This window comes from Eutrigla gurnardus (assembly GCF_963514095.1).
Source record: "Eutrigla gurnardus genome assembly, chromosome: 2".
Taxonomy (NCBI): domain Eukaryota; kingdom Metazoa; phylum Chordata; class Actinopteri; order Perciformes; family Triglidae; genus Eutrigla; species Eutrigla gurnardus.
In genome coordinates this window covers 21,248,299-21,263,461 of record NC_139916.1, presented here as the reverse complement: position 1 = coordinate 21,263,461, position 15,163 = coordinate 21,248,299, and the positions used below count along the sequence as shown (strand labels likewise).

The 15,163-nt window shown below is 40.4% G+C and overlaps 3 protein-coding genes across 8 annotated transcripts in view; 2 read left to right on the top strand and 1 right to left on the bottom strand.

Moving 5' to 3' along the window:
• Nucleotides 1–2,103, top strand: part of itpr1b (inositol 1,4,5-trisphosphate receptor, type 1b) — an 83,854-nt gene extending 81,751 nt beyond the window's left edge. For all 5 annotated transcript variants that reach the window (XM_084036658.1, XM_084036657.1, XM_084036656.1 and 2 more), the window contains one exon: nt 772–2,103. In XM_084036658.1, coding sequence (XP_083892784.1) covers nt 772–858 — 87 coding nt within the window. In that variant the 3' untranslated portion in view covers nt 859–2,103. The remainder of the gene's footprint in view (nt 1–771) is intronic.
• The window catches only part of arl6ip5a (ADP-ribosylation factor-like 6 interacting protein 5a), a 467,731-nt gene that overhangs the window by 198,549 nt on the left and 254,019 nt on the right, over nt 1–15,163 (bottom strand). The window contains exon 1 of one of the 2 annotated variants that reach the window (XM_084037800.1): nt 13,897–13,903. The exons of the other annotated variant lie outside the window; for it this stretch is intronic. The gene's annotated coding sequence lies outside the window, so the exon portion shown is untranslated. Of the gene's footprint in view, nt 1–13,896; nt 13,904–15,163 lie in introns of those variants that run through there. 2 annotated transcript variants of the gene reach the window in all.
• bhlhe40 (basic helix-loop-helix family, member e40) lies at nt 5,062–8,529 on the top strand. The gene is made up of 5 exons (XM_084038609.1): nt 5,062–5,390; nt 5,501–5,564; nt 5,673–5,780; nt 6,147–6,270; nt 6,421–8,529. The coding sequence occupies exons 1-5, from the start codon at nt 5,314–5,316 to the stop codon at nt 7,281–7,283; spliced, it is 1,236 nt and encodes a 411-aa protein (XP_083894735.1). The 5' UTR covers nt 5,062–5,313; the 3' UTR covers nt 7,284–8,529.

The following is a 15,163-nucleotide window of genomic DNA, read 5'->3' as shown; positions in this document are numbered from 1 at the left end:
TTCAGTCCACAACCCAACATGTGTCGGGCCTTTTGTGGTGTATTTTATAAATAGACCGTTCAGGAAATATACGTGTAGGTGCATGTGTTTGGATTCTCATTGTCCTCGGGATGAAATTGCCGTCCATACAGAGCAGAGCACAAGCAGGAAAATTAGGCCGCAAGCATTCTCTGTAAAATTGGCTTAATTAGACCATTATAGTATAAGAAAAGGACAGCGCTCGCCTGCTAACCGGGTTTACTCTGTCCACTTGATGTGTTTGAGGATATTTTATACATTGTCCGTCTAGCCAAATTATTTCTCCCGGAACACTCATTACAAGACCACTTTGTCTTCTCACTTTTAATATTGTTGTGTTTCAGTGTTGAAGTTCAAATCGCTCCCTTTCGTTAAATAAAGTCAATTCTTAGCAGAAAGGCCGTTCTTTTTCCTGCCTGTATAAAGGTTAGCACCTGTGTTATGACTCATGTGCTTTGTTAGATTTCTGAAATTTCTTTTGACTGAGTTTCACTATTAGTAGCTGGTGTTGTGCTGCTTTCGTCAAAAGACGCGGCGGCGGCGTGGAATGACGAGCCTGGCAGGATTTCAAAAGAATCCGTTTCTGTTCAGCTGCGTGCAGCGTTTTGCGCAGCATTTATTTGTTTTCTGTAAAGCGATGTGAAAGCAGGAACCGTTCAAGAGGCCAGACAGGCTGCCAGTGTAGTCTGTGGAAGAGGACGTGCACCAATGTTTTTGCTTTCTTTTTTTTCTATCTTTTTCTGTGCTCTCTAGATGACAGAACAGAGGAAGCAGAAGCAGCGGATTGGCCTGCTGGGACACCCTCAGCACATGAACGTCAACCCCCAGCAGCCTGCGTGAGGTCAAGTGCGGCCCTGGAGCAGCTCGCCACATCGCCGGCGTGGTCGGACGGTGTGTGCAGCCCTCACTCAGACATCACACGTATTGTATACTGCTCTGACTGTGAGTGTTGTTGCTAACAGTAGGGAAACACTGTAACATAGGTAGTCATAAGGCGACGTGTAGCTCTGCCCCACGCATGTGTTACTCCAAACGGTGGCACTCGCCCACCTCGTTCTCTTCAGTCCCGTTGGAATTGGTGCCAAATGTTTTCTATGTAGAAAGAAATTGGATTTCTCAACACATGGCCTTTACTGGTTGAACTTGAAACATGATATAATTGACTGGACGGGAGGAATTAGTCCCATTTGTTTGTTTGTTTTTTTATTTTAATTTACATTTTTTCTATTTAATTTCTGTTAGAGTAAGCAGTATTAAATGTCTTATTTTTGTATATTGTGCAATATATTAACTTAAATATGCAACCTCATTGGTATGTGGATTTAAGTTCCATTAATCATGTCTTATTTAAAAATGTGGGCCATTTATTTTTTGTACTTTAATTTTTTTGTCTCTGTATTAACTAGGGAGTAGAGAGTAGTTGGTTTTCTTTACTTACGCAAATATAGAGATAATATTTAATAAGCTGATCTCTTTTCTTTTTTTAATTTCTTGAAATTGTGCATACTTCTAGAGTGTTAACTGCACTCAATAGAGATAGTATATTGTGAGAGCAATATAAACATAGTTTTCTGTATAAATCCAATGGTGTCATATCTCAGTGTTTAATTGTTTTATGATGCTTTCTTATTTAATTGGTTTCTAAAGGACATTTAGAATGTTTGACTTGTCGGTCAAATATACCGTGTAATTTATTCACTGTCACTCATGCTATTACAATTTGCTCAGGAGTCTTTTACTGTAATAAATGTCATTAGCGTCATTTCCCGTTTTGCAGCAAACATGTCCCATTTGTGCCTGTTTTAGTCTTTGTTTAAAGTCTGTTACATGTTTGCTGCTCGTGCAGATTCCTTTATATTACTTTTATGTTCATTTTCACTCAAGTGTATAAGTTGGTTTCCATGCTACTGTTACTTTGTTATACTACGATGTGTACATAAAGTTGGATGCGTATCTTGGAATGAGAATGCGGGGAAATAAACTGTTACTCATGAATGTTAAAAATAACTAAAAATCTAAGCTCTGTCAATTTGTATATTAAAGTAGAATTATTTATTAAACTTGATGTAATTATCATTTACTTCATATTGTGTTGTTTATTGTTGAGGTGTGATATTATAGGATTATTAGAAAATAGCCATATAAAGTAAACAATTGATGTGATTTTATGTTTAATCCTGGTTTCCTTAAAGTGTATTCATACACCCTCGTACATCAGCACTGAAATAAAATGGAGGGAAAACGAGTCCAAAATGCACACCATAATCACAACTATTAATGCCACTTATAAACAATACATAATACATTCCACAAGTCAAATACAATCATTTCAGCCAGTGTTTCCCAGTTCAGAAATTAAACTAGACCATGTCTTGGCTCTTTTGGCTTTCAGAGAAACTACCTCTGTCAACTGGAAACATGCATCTCTGAAACCAGAAAATGTCACTACGAGTACGAGTGGAATATGTTATCGGCTGAATTTAAATGACATACATCCTCATTATTTGGCCTTTATCAAGCTCTACCTGTCTTCAGATGAGCTCATCTGCCTCTAAGTCTAAGTCATAAACCATACCTTGTAAGTGACTGTCCCCGTTTAGGTTCATCGGAGTTGAGGAGCCGTTTTGTGTTGAGTCAAACTAAAACTGCAGTAATGGTACGCCTATGCTGCAAAGATCACTCTCTTCCAACATATGTTTTCTCTATGGGGCTTACATTTAAACATCAGTGCAATGTCAGAAATCACTGAATTAGATAAAATGCTCATGATACAAAGATTCTTACCAACTATAATGCCCTTCACAAACGTATTGCAGCTTGAAATGTAAGTTACATCCATCAACAACAGTGGAGTAGGACTCATGAGTGGTGATTTGGCAGAATTGGCATTAGCACAGAGATAAATGTCACAGAGCTAACGATGTCTCCATTACAGTCTTTTATTTAGTCTTGAGAAAAATACTGACAGAGCCGTGCTAAATGACACTTTGCAGTAGAAAGTAACAATTTACTATACTGGTAGGTACTACTTATTATTAGTATTCTTTACTTTAGAATACTTTAGATTTATACTCTGTCACATTTCAGATGAATATTCTACTTACTTACTCCATTACATTTGTTTACCAGCTATATTTATGAATATTTTTTTTAGATTAAGATTTTACATGTAAAAAAATATCATAATTTATAAAATATAAAACGTGAAACTATTCAACAGTATATGCCGTGGTTAACATTAACATCCACGTTGATCAACAATTAAATGTGAATACATCAATGAAGAAGAAGAAGAAGAATCATCATGAAATGACACCACTGACAGGCCGTTTTCTCTTTTATTTTTTAAGTCAGTGTATAGGCTATTTTGTTGTGTGGCAGGACTCTTGCATTATAATAGTACTAGTTTCACATTTAGTTAAACCAATGACTAAAAGACGTCTTCCACTAATGAATATTGGGGACAAAATATGTTCAGATGTTTTGTCCTGATTCTTTTTTTTTATTATTTATTTATATATATCTTTTTTTAAAGAGAGAGACACTCATTGACATAATTTTGTTTATGATTTTGTGATTTAAAAAAAAGCAGACAACTTTTTAATTTGTCCAAGCTCTTATCGGGATGTGTCTAAAATGTTGACGGAGACCCCTCGTCTCTGGCTCCCTCCTTTTTTCCGTCATGGCGCTCCGTCGCCTCGAGTCTGCCTCGGTGGGAGCCGAGCGGACAGTCGGGAAATCTCGGCTGTCTGCGCGCCTGACGTCACCGGCAGGGATGTTGTGCTCCTCGGCTCCCTCCTCCCTGCCATGAGGAGCTCAACGTGACAAGCCGCTGGTGGGTAGAGTCAGGTTTAATACTATCCGCACAGCTCGCCGGCACAGAAAAGAAAACTAAACGCTCCGCTAGAGCGACAGTATCCCGCCGCAGGTGCACGTGCCACACAGCGAGCGGGTACAGTATGAAATTACACGGCGTACTTTGGGAGCGCGTGACACATGCCAGGCTAGAAAAATAATTGTCTGTTTGTCACACAGAAGACTTAGACGTATATATTATAGACATGTATTTATATATTAAACATGTATAATATATAATCCTACAAACAATTGAAATAGCAGTGCCACATTTAAACGTGTTTATCTATATATATATATATAGATATTTTATATATATAAGTCTAAAACACAACTCCGCCCGCACCGGTTCATCTTCCCCAGAATGAGGGAATAAATTACTTCCATAAAATGCTTTTTTATATTATATAAATATATATATATATACACACACAGATGGACACATTTTAAAAACGTATATATATATATATATATATATGGACACATTTTAAAAACATGTCTATATATATAGGTCCTATATATATATATATATATATATATATACAGATGGACACATTTTAAAAACATGTCTATATATATATATATATATATATATATATATATATATATATATATATATATATATATATATATATATATATATATATAGACATGTTTTTAAAATGTTTCACTGCCATTTAAAGTGTTGCTGTTATCTAAATTATATAAATGTATATAGTGTGGTATTTCCCTACTATATATAAGTTTTCAGTTTGTATTGTCACAATATGATTTCAAATGTATGTAATATATAATAAAGGCTGCCGTTTCGGGAGTTTAGGAAACAACCTGCCTCTGCTGGTTAACCGTCGACGGGGAACTGTTGCTCTACTTTCTGTCTTTGTAAACACGGTCAGCTCTGCAAACACGGTTTGTCCCGAGAGCCGGAGCATGGAGGTACACGAGACTCAGCCTCAGTGGAGGAGTACTACACAAATGGGTTGTCCTCCAGCAGCAGGACGGGAGGAGGTGGTGTGTGTGAGTGTGTGTGTGTGTGTACGTGTGTGAGTGCGGGGAGGGAGGGAGGGAGGGAGGGTGAGGAGTTGAAAGCGCCGTCCAACACGTGAGGCTCATGTGACGATGTCGAGTCTGTGTCTCCAGTCAAGAGACGTGCCTGCAGTCACAGGGTTTATTTAACACGTAGTCAGACCCACCCAGCTCCGACACATTGCGCCGGGCGTGGAACCTCCCTACATACTACCGAGTCCGAACCTCAGGGTGACAACACTGCGCAGCTCTCAGCGGGAAACGCACACTGGATAACTGGAGATATACTTTTTTTTCTCTTTATTTTCGTGTGTGATTTTTCTCCGCCTGTTTTCTCGCTCGTCTTGAAGTGCGACCACAGAGATACATTTGGAACGTTTTGAAGCAATTTCTTCGAGTTTGCAGTTGAGCAACATGGAGAGGATTACCAGCGCGCAACCACCTCCCTGTGTGCCGAAGCACCCATCGATGGATATAGCCGACATGCAAGGGTAAGAGGAATATTTTTTCTCTCTTTTTTTATTTTATCCTACTATATTAAGCACTTAATAAGGAACCCTTAACAAACTAAAGACTAACTATCTTTTTCTTCTCTCCAAAGAATCGATTTCCCCATGTATATGTACAAACCCAGGAGGGGCATGAAGCGTGGAGATGACAGCAAGGTACATTTCATTTCAAATGCACAATATTCCTGCCTTTATAATATTTTTTTTTTCATCAAATTCAAACTGATGAAAAAGATTTAACTGACAACATTTCACCCCCCATAGGAGACATACAAGTTGCCACACCGCCTGATCGAAAAGAAAAGACGTGACAGGATCAACGAATGTATTGCCCAGCTGAAGGATTTGTTGCCAGAACATCTTAAGCTTACAGTGAGTATTATCTTCTACATATGGCATGTCTGCTAAGGGAATCCGACACGCCACATGGTTGGGCAGAGCAGTTTTTCCTGCTACAGCACTTTGGATTCAGTTTTGGAGTCTTAAAAGAAACTAAAACTAAAAGTTTTGCATTTTATAGGAGAGTAGAGATGAACACATTTCTTTTCAATCTCTTAATTTTATAAATTTGATCGTCTAAATTCAAACTTTAGTTTGTTGTTGAGGTTTTTCTGAGTGTGTGTGTGTGTGTGTGTGTGTTGACTGCGTGACTTCCCCGGGATGCTTGTCCTCTGTTCAGCTGCAGAATGTGTTACATAAGAAAGATCAACATGCTTATTGAAGGTCTTCCTGTTTTAGACCCTGGGTCATTTGGAGAAAGCTGTGGTGCTGGAACTCACCCTCAAGCACGTGAAAGCCCTGAGCGGCATCCTGGACCAGCAGCAGCAGAAAATAATTGCGCTGCAGAACGACCTGCAAATTGGTAAGTTTGATGTTTTGTGCACGTAAAATATAAAATATAAACAGCTGTTATTCGTTAAAGTGCGACGCGTTAATCGCTCTTTTACATCTATCAGGACAATTGTGCCGTAAAGATTATTTTGTTTTAACTTTTGTGGTTTTAATCGACCAGGTGATCATGGAGGTGACAGTGCCGAGAACAGCGAGGAGATGTTCCGCTCCGGCTTCCACTTGTGTGCAAAGGAGGTCCTCCACTATCTGGCCAGCCAAGACAGCAGCCGGGACTTGACTCCTTCCCATGTCATCAACCACATCCAAAAGGTCGCGGCAGAAGTCCTGCATCATCAAAGCAGCCTGCACCCGGAGGAGTCCATCCCTCAAGCTTCGGAGAAACTGAAGAAGCCCGCCGGAGAGCCCCAGAGGGCGTCCGAGGGCTCGGCTAAGAACTGTGTTCCTGTCATTCAGAGGACTTATCACCACGCGACGGGGGAGCAGAGCGGCAGTGACACAGACACTGACAGCGGCTATGGGGGAGAACACGAGAAGCGCGACCCCAAAGCCCAGTGGTCAGAGAGCCATGCGAAGGAGGCGGCGCGCAAGCGCGTCACGTCGGAGGTGACGGCCGGTGCCATCAAGCAGGAGGGCGACGAGCCTCGGGCCAAGAAGTCGAGGCCTGACACCTCAGAGGACGAGATTCTCTCTGGTCACGTAGCTGGAGGCCCCGGCAGCTACATGAACTTCTCCCACAACCAGCCCCCGTTTTGTCTCCCCTTCTACCTCATCCCCCCCGCAGCTGCAGCCGCCGCTGCCTATCTGCCCATGCTGGAGAAGTGCTGGTACCCCGGGGGCATGCCCGTCATGTACCCGGGCATGAGCGGCTCTGCAGCTGGTCTGCCTCTGGAGACATCTCGGTCATCGCTGGTGATGTCCCCAAGGGAAGGGTCTCCGGTGTCCTACCAGAGCTCCATGGATTCCCCGGCCATTCACAAAGCTTTAAAGCAGGTCTCCCCATTGAACTTGGAAACCAAAGACTGAGCAGACGTGTTTCTGTCAGAACTTTTGCCCTCTGAATGTTGATGGGGTTGAAAAGATGACAAACAAACACAAACGCACTGGTTTCCCTTCAAACCGCAGCCGTTGTTTGGCCCATCAGAACATTGACCCCCAAAAAGGTCGCCTTCGTCATCAGCTCCTCACACACTGAAACGGGGCGCGTAGGGGCGACCCGGAGTCACCTGTCGCATGGCTCTGAAACACTGTGAAGATGATCGGTTTGAGTGCACAACACATCGATGAGAGATTTTGTTTATTTTGTAAGGTTCTTCTCCGCACTCAGCGTTGAATGTCAGAGGTAAACAGAATGTAAGGCACAGATAACTTCCCCCCCCCCCAAAGAAAATAATTATTTGGACCTACTTTTTTTGCACACATACTACTCTGTAATGAATGTAAAGATTGAACATAAGCCCCTTGTAGATGCTGCTTGACTTATTATCACCTGCAGTAGATCTGTGAAGGGAGGATCTACCTTCAGCGTTTGTCGCTCCTGTAACTGCATCAAACCAATAGACTAGAATGTTACCAAAAATACGAAAAAAAAAAAAGAAAAAAAAAACGCTGACGCCAAGACGTCACAAAAGACATTGCTCCTTTGACCCTTCATGTACTTGCAGCTAAATGAACAGTGTTCACGGCGTTCAAAGAATTCAGGGTGTTGTCACTGTACGAGGTGTGTCACTCATTTCTGTTTAAAAGTGACGTGGCCGTACGTGCTTTTATTTTTTGACTCATGACTATTTGTGCATCTAGATGGAGTCCCTGTGACGTAATGTCTTGTAATTCTTTTTTTTGTTTTTTTTGTTAATACTACTCGTACATCTTTATTTTTGATACGTGACCCACTGAGTGTATTAGCTCCACCACCGGAGGAAGGCCGAAGCGGTCGTTTTGCTGTATGCCAGGAGAACGTGTACAATATAAAGCATTGTGCGTCTTGTCCACAAATTCCCAGTCAAGTTAAGGCCTGATCTTAGCTCATGCTGTTGCCTTTACTCGCGGGACGCAGACACAACGATGGCAGGTGTTCAAGTGTATTCCGCTTTAAGTGTCGTGTCTGGCAAAGAGTGAATGTAAATCTCAAACAAAAAATAATAGTTTTGTATAGTAAGAGGTACTTGGGATTTTTATTTTGAAATGTAACAAAAGGCCTGTTTGTTGTACATATTTTGTATATAAAGTATTATTGATAAATATTAAAATATTAATAAAGCTTTTTCTTCTCCCCCCTGTGGAATTTGTGTATCACTGCCTGATGGCTGAAAACGTGTTGCAGACAACCTGACAGCTCCTCATAACACGTACTTACATAACACTTACATAACCCATAGCAGTGCAGCCTCTGTAAATCAATAGCGTGTCTTAGATTACAAGCTGTAAACAAGAAAAAGACAGAATCTTCATCATTGTCTGTAGGATAATGTTTTAATTAAAAATGTTTAACAGTGCAAGTGCAGTTTTAGCTCATTAGAATTGGGATAGTCACACAATGTTTTGTTTTCTAGATACTGTCATGATCATTATACACTAAAACGATTTGAACCCAATCTACAATAATCATTCTGATTCTAGAAATACTAAGCCTTTTCTATCAAAATGTAGAGCTAAACTACAAAGTCACTGAATTAAATACATTTTCATACTGTATGTCAGCCACTGTAATGATACTGAAAGTGTTCTGAGTGGGAGCAGAAAATGTGTCTGGCGACTTGACACCACAGTGGATGCAAATGGTATTTGAGGTAGTGGGAGAAAGGACGTCTACCTCTTTGATTTACTTTCATATTTAATCACTTGGAATACCAGCCCCCACAAACCTTCTGCTGGTGGTGTGGGTGCCGTTTCCTGGTTAATAGCGGTTGTAATAATGGAAATGAAAGGGTATAAACCATATGCTCACCACCCACCATTCCTCCCCACGAGATGTGGACATTTCTGCTTTCATTTTCTTTCGTTTCAAAACAGTATTTTGTCATTTGGACCCCAAATCAGTGAACTAATTGTGAGCACGCTGACAGTCCCGATGTGCTCAAAAATGCAGTACCAGCGCCACCTTGTGGAATTAATGCTTAATACTGACTACCATTTTTACACATACATTTTCATTAGACCGCAAGTGATATGATGCTGCCTTTGGGAAGCCCCACTGAGAATACGGCAGGAACAATTTAGTAGATGTAACTGTCATTGTGGAAACCCCTCATTAAAATGATCAAGCGCGTATTAAATACACATTACATGAGATATAATACTCTGTATTTGCTCTCAGGTCTATGGAGCAGTTCAGCTTCTTTTAATACATTCTGTTGTTTACTGCTGCAACTGTACACAACCTACAAACCTCACCAAACTTTACACGCCTGATGTTGTTCTGATGACCGTTCCGTTTGGTTGAATCACCACAATGTCGCTGTTTTTAGCCTACTTTTATAATAAAAATGCCGCTGTGTCTCCGTCCAAAATCCGCTGCCTGCTCGCGCTCACATGCTCTGATGCAGGCCGGGTGTTTACTAGAAATTTGTACAGATGTGACTTGTCAGTAAAGTTTCAGACATGTTCTCTGTGTTGTTCTCTATTGGGTCATTCCGTGTCATTTCATCAAATGCCTCCCACCTGACCATCTCAGAATGTCCTGAAAAAATTTGAGTACAAAGACACACTTGTTACTAGGACAAATCCAAAATATTAGGTCTTTACTGTCAACAGTTTCCTCATGAAACATAATTGAATGAAGGGTAGTTTAGACGGTTTTTGGCATCATACTCTGAAAAGCCATTTTTAAACGGCAATATCTGGAAAACTATCTCACCTGTGGCCTTCAAATTTTCTACAGTGTATATCTGTTACTAATAGCCTCCAGACATGAAATATCAGGGGTGTAGCTCAATGATAACCTAGTATGGTAGGTACTTAAAATTAGGCTTTTTGAAATAAAGTAGTACATTTGAAGAGTGGCTGAGCTCCCATTTTTGCAGATAAAAGACTTCTATCACTTCTGCCTCTATCTCTGGTGTTAGCTTAAACATTCTACAAAATATGGTCTCTCTTAGATTATTAGTTTCACAGATATTAAGGCTTAAAAATGGAAGTAAACACATCTTTGCCCAACTTCAGAGTCATATTCCAAAAAACTGACAACACGTATCAGGTCCAAACTTACTTTTTTTGAAAGATCATATTCTTGTTAAAATCATATTAAAAAATCAGGAGGGTGTTTTGCCTCAATTTGTCGCAGTGATTTTTTAAAATCCTGATATTGGTGGGGTTTTTGTGGCCGGTTTTGGTACTGCATGTCCTAATAGCCTACCAGTAAACATCACAGGAGGGCAATTCAAATGTGTTTTTTACCATTTACCAAAGACTTACATGTGACTAAATGCTACTGATAAATTTAGCCTTACGAAAACATTAAAATGTAGCACAGTTGTAGTTACAGAGGCAATAAGTCCTTGAATGTGAGTTAAACATGCTGAAAGCAGCTTTTAATGTCTTATGAACAAATATAGCATAATATTGAAGACTGTACATTTTGTCATACTTTAAGTATATAAATTACACAACCAAATCAAATAATAATCTTAATTTGAGCATAAGATTTTACATTACAGTAGAAAAGTCTGATATAAAAGTTTGATATTGAATAACAGTTTGTCTCTATGCTCACTGTGAGGGATGACACATTTTTCATCTTTTAGATCCAATTCCTTCGTCACATTCATTAATTTGGCAGTCACTTCACAAATTGTCTAATTTTTTTTACATCTGTACATTTTACATCTCTGCTCTGTTCTCCTCATCTTTTTTGATGACATACATGCACCGGGTTTCTGTAGAGGGAACGTCAAATCTTGCAATTCTATGCTGCAGTGGAACATTGCACATCTTCTCTTCTTGGCCAGTAGAAACTCTTGGCAGGGCCATGTGGGTGCATGAACTGAACCAGTACATCTTCATCTGAAACATCTCTGATACTTCCTATACACCATTTCTGATCATAACTCACAGTTTGTCTCATAGTGAGCATAGAGACAAACTGTTATTCAATATCAAACTTTTATATCAGACTTTTCTACTGTAATTCAAAATCTGTATGCTCAAATTAAGATTATTATTTGGTTTAGTTGTGTAATTTATATACTTAAAGTATGACAAAATGTACAGTCTTCAATATTATGCTATATTTGTTCATAATACATTAAAAGCTGCTTTCAGCATGTTTAACTCACATTCAAGGACTTATTGCCTCTGTAACTACAACTGTGCTACATTTTAATGTTTTCGTAAGGCTAAATTTATCAGTAGCATTTAGTCACATGTCAGTCTTTGGTAAATGGTAAAAAACACATTTGGATTGCCCTCCTGTGATGTTTACTGGTAGGATAATAAGACATGCAGTACCAAAAACGGCCACAAAAACCCCACCAATGTCAGGATTTTAAAAAATCACTGCGACAAATTGAGGCAAAACACCCTCCTGATTTTTTAATATGATTTTAACAAGAATATGATCTTTCAAAAAAAGTAAGTTTGGACCTGATACGTGTTGTCAGTTTTTTGGAATATGACTCTGAAGTTGGGCAAAGATGTGTTTACTTCCATTTTTGAGCCTTACTATCTGTGAAACTAATAATCTAAGAGAGACCATATTTTGTAGAATGTTTAAGCTAACCCCAGAGATAGAGGCAGAAGTGATAGAAGTCTTTTATCTGCAAAAATGGGAGCTCAGCCACTCTTCAAATGTACTACTTTATTTCAAAAAGCCTAATTTTAAGTACCTACCATACTAGGTTATCATTGAGCTACACCCCTGATATTTCATGTCTGGAGGCTATTAGTAACAGATATACACTGTAGAAAATTTGAAGGCCACAGGTGAGATAGTTTTCCAGATATTGCTGTTTAAAAATGGCTTTTCAGAGCATGATGCCAAAAACCGTCTAAACTACCCTTCATTCAATGATGTTTCATGACAAAACTATTGACAGTAGAGACCTAATATTTTGGATTGGTCCTAGTAACAAGTGTGTCTTTGTACTTGAATTTTTTCAGGACATTCTGAGATGGTCAGGTGGGAAGATTTTCAGAAATTTGATGAAATGACACGGAATGACCCTATTGTGATAACTTGAGAACAACATCAAGCCATGCGTGTCTCGTATTATGACGTGATGATGTATACAACAGGCAATCGGGCCTAGGCCCGTTTGTCCTGGAGCAGCGTGAGTGCAAACTGGATCGTGCTGAGACACGGTACGGATCACAATACATTGGTTGGATGTCCAAGCTCTTCTACGCCCACAGAAGAGCTTGACTGTCTTCTCATTAGGCAACCGACATGAAACCAATCAAAGCCACAGAGGTTGTTGTCTATCGCCAACTTAGAGTTTGGCAGTCGCCATCTTGGATTTTTGTAACAACAGAAGTGGCCATAATTGGACTGCTACATCCACCTATATTGCTTTTGTAATGGTTCACAATCCCATCTGATGGATCTTCGACTGACTAGAAGGGAATTTGGGACTGATCTGAGGCAGACTGTGGCCTCTCTGGGGCCTCACCGCCTGAAGTGGCAACCCCTGATCACTGCTGCAGAAAACACAGACGCCAGTGTAAAAAAAGAGGCAGCAGTAAAGATTGTCTGAAGATAAAGAGTGACTCCCAAGAACCAGAGAAAAAGAAGGGCCTTGTTATTGAGATGCTGGCTGATAAATATCTGACTTTGAAACTTGCTGTCACACAGGACATAACGGATGGGATGATGGTGGCACCTGAGTGTGAGGATATGACCTCCATGCTTATTGTTGCTGAGAACAGAGTGTGCACTGTGAGCGAGGCATGGCTGAGAGGCTGATTTCTCATAAGGCTCGAAACATCTAGAGAATTCTCATCAGAGAACAGGATGATCTTAAAGAGTGAGTCGGAAAGCCTCCATTCATCAAGGAGGACTGGCTGAGGCCAATAAGCTTTCACAAGAAGGACAAACACATTTGAACACGCAGAATGAGTTTGTGAATGGATTACACAAGTTGAAGCCTCTAATTTTCAGTCATGGTGTGTGCCTCTCCTCGTACCTTTCCTTGTGCCTTACCTGTCCCCTTGTCTCAGGTCTGTCCCTGTGGGTTCTCATGTTCCTGAGCTCTGGCAGCTGGCATCTAATCAACCACAGTTTATCAACTCCCAGTCTTCGCCAGATCCATCTGTCTATTTTTTTTTTGGATTCTGAATTTATATCTTTGGTTTTAACTCTGTTTTATTGCCCACCCAAATAATTAATCATCTGTCCTCTTATCTGGGCCTTCAGCACAGTATTCCCTCTCCCACGTGTGACAACCCCTCCAGTCCACTAGGGGTCTGTGTTCCTTTTCCTGGTTGTTCTTTTCCTTACAGGACTGGCCATCAGGTGATGAGCCACACCTGAGCCTGGTGTGGTTCCACATATGAAAGCCCACCACCGGCTGCTGCCTTTTAGGGATAACTGAATTTCTGTGATTGTTTTGGTGAGTTATGGTTATTCTTTAAATAAATTTGCTCATTGTACTTTAAACCCAGCTGATATCCTATTTCTGTTGCAACATTTGAGCTGGGATGTAACACCAGCAACATTTTCCAGATTTTCCTGGGGAGCCTTGAGACATTTCCTGGTCAGACGAGGTGTATAATACCTTTACCCACTACTACCTACTTTTCTGGCTCTACCCCAGGTTATCCATCTCCAGAGAACTTAAAGGGAGGTGTCAAGGAGGCATTATGATCAGACGCCCGAACCACCTCAGCTGGCCCATTTTCAAAGCAAAATCCTCACTCCCTACGGATGTCTGAGTCCATCACCCCATCTCCGTTATAGCACAAGGTCAACGAGTATTACTGGCAAAATACCATAAACTAACATGCTGCAAGAACTCTACTGTAAAGTCATATCTCACATTCATGGTCATACTTCATTGCCTTTATGCCCTGCAGGTCAGGTATTGTATGTATTATAATGAAACAAAGGTTGAATATCCCGTCAACAGTTTGATTTGGCTGGAAAATAGGTGTGTAGAATATGAAGACTGAGCATTTTACTAAGATGTTTTAAATGCTCTAGAAGCAGGAGGTCTTAAACATCATCCACATTTGGATGTTTTGCCTTAACATTGTTTACAGGATATTAAACCTTAATTTCATTAGTATATAGTTGGCTAATGCAGTATTTTGCCTGTAACACTTGTTGACTTCTTGCTGCTTCACAGTACATTTGTTTACACGTGTTTTGGAGAACAGAGCAACGAGCAGCGTGAGTGAAAACTCCTTTTGTCCATGCTCTCAGGACCCCTGGTTGTTTTGCTCGGCCTCAATCTCCACCTGCCAGTGTGTCCTAGATCCCCAGTCTCCTGCCTGCCTGCTGACTCTCAGCCATCAAACCCAGCTCCTCGGATCAGCCCCATTCTGAAAACCAAGTTTGCAATAAACCTCTCAATCTTCTTACAAAGTCTGTGTGCTGCAGTCTGGGTTCACTAAATACTTAACTGTTTGGGGGATTTGGGTGTTTAATTCCAAATCATTGCCATTTTCCAGTCGTCAAAGACAAAATGATAATTTCATATGCTACCACTCTTTCAACTGCGTGTCCTCATGAGGAGGAACAGCAGCTTGACTCTTGAGGTCCTGCTGGACCTCAGAACTCTCCAGGAGTTCCTGTATTTACTATAGCATAATGTAAAGTTTATGACACCTAATGCTGAGGTTTCAAAAATCAACCAGTTATGATTACTGTACATTTGTTTCCGTTTTGCTTTCAACAAACTCAACAGCCTGTGGAGCGTTTGCATTAATCATTTGGCAATGAAACTGGTTCAACTGCCTTTTATTCAAGTTGC

Excerpts from the sequence above, each read along its gene's own strand:
- bhlhe40 (XM_084038609.1), top strand. The coding sequence starts at position 5,314 with ATGGAGAGGATTACCAGCGCGCAACCACCTCCCTGTGTGCCGAAGCAC. Across the intron at positions 5,391-5,500 it reads GATATAGCCGACATGCAAGG|AATCGATTTCCCCATGTATA; the intron begins GTAAGAGGAATA and ends TTCTCTCCAAAG. Across the intron at positions 6,271-6,420 it reads GCAGAACGACCTGCAAATTG|GTGATCATGGAGGTGACAGT; the intron begins GTAAGTTTGATG and ends TTAATCGACCAG.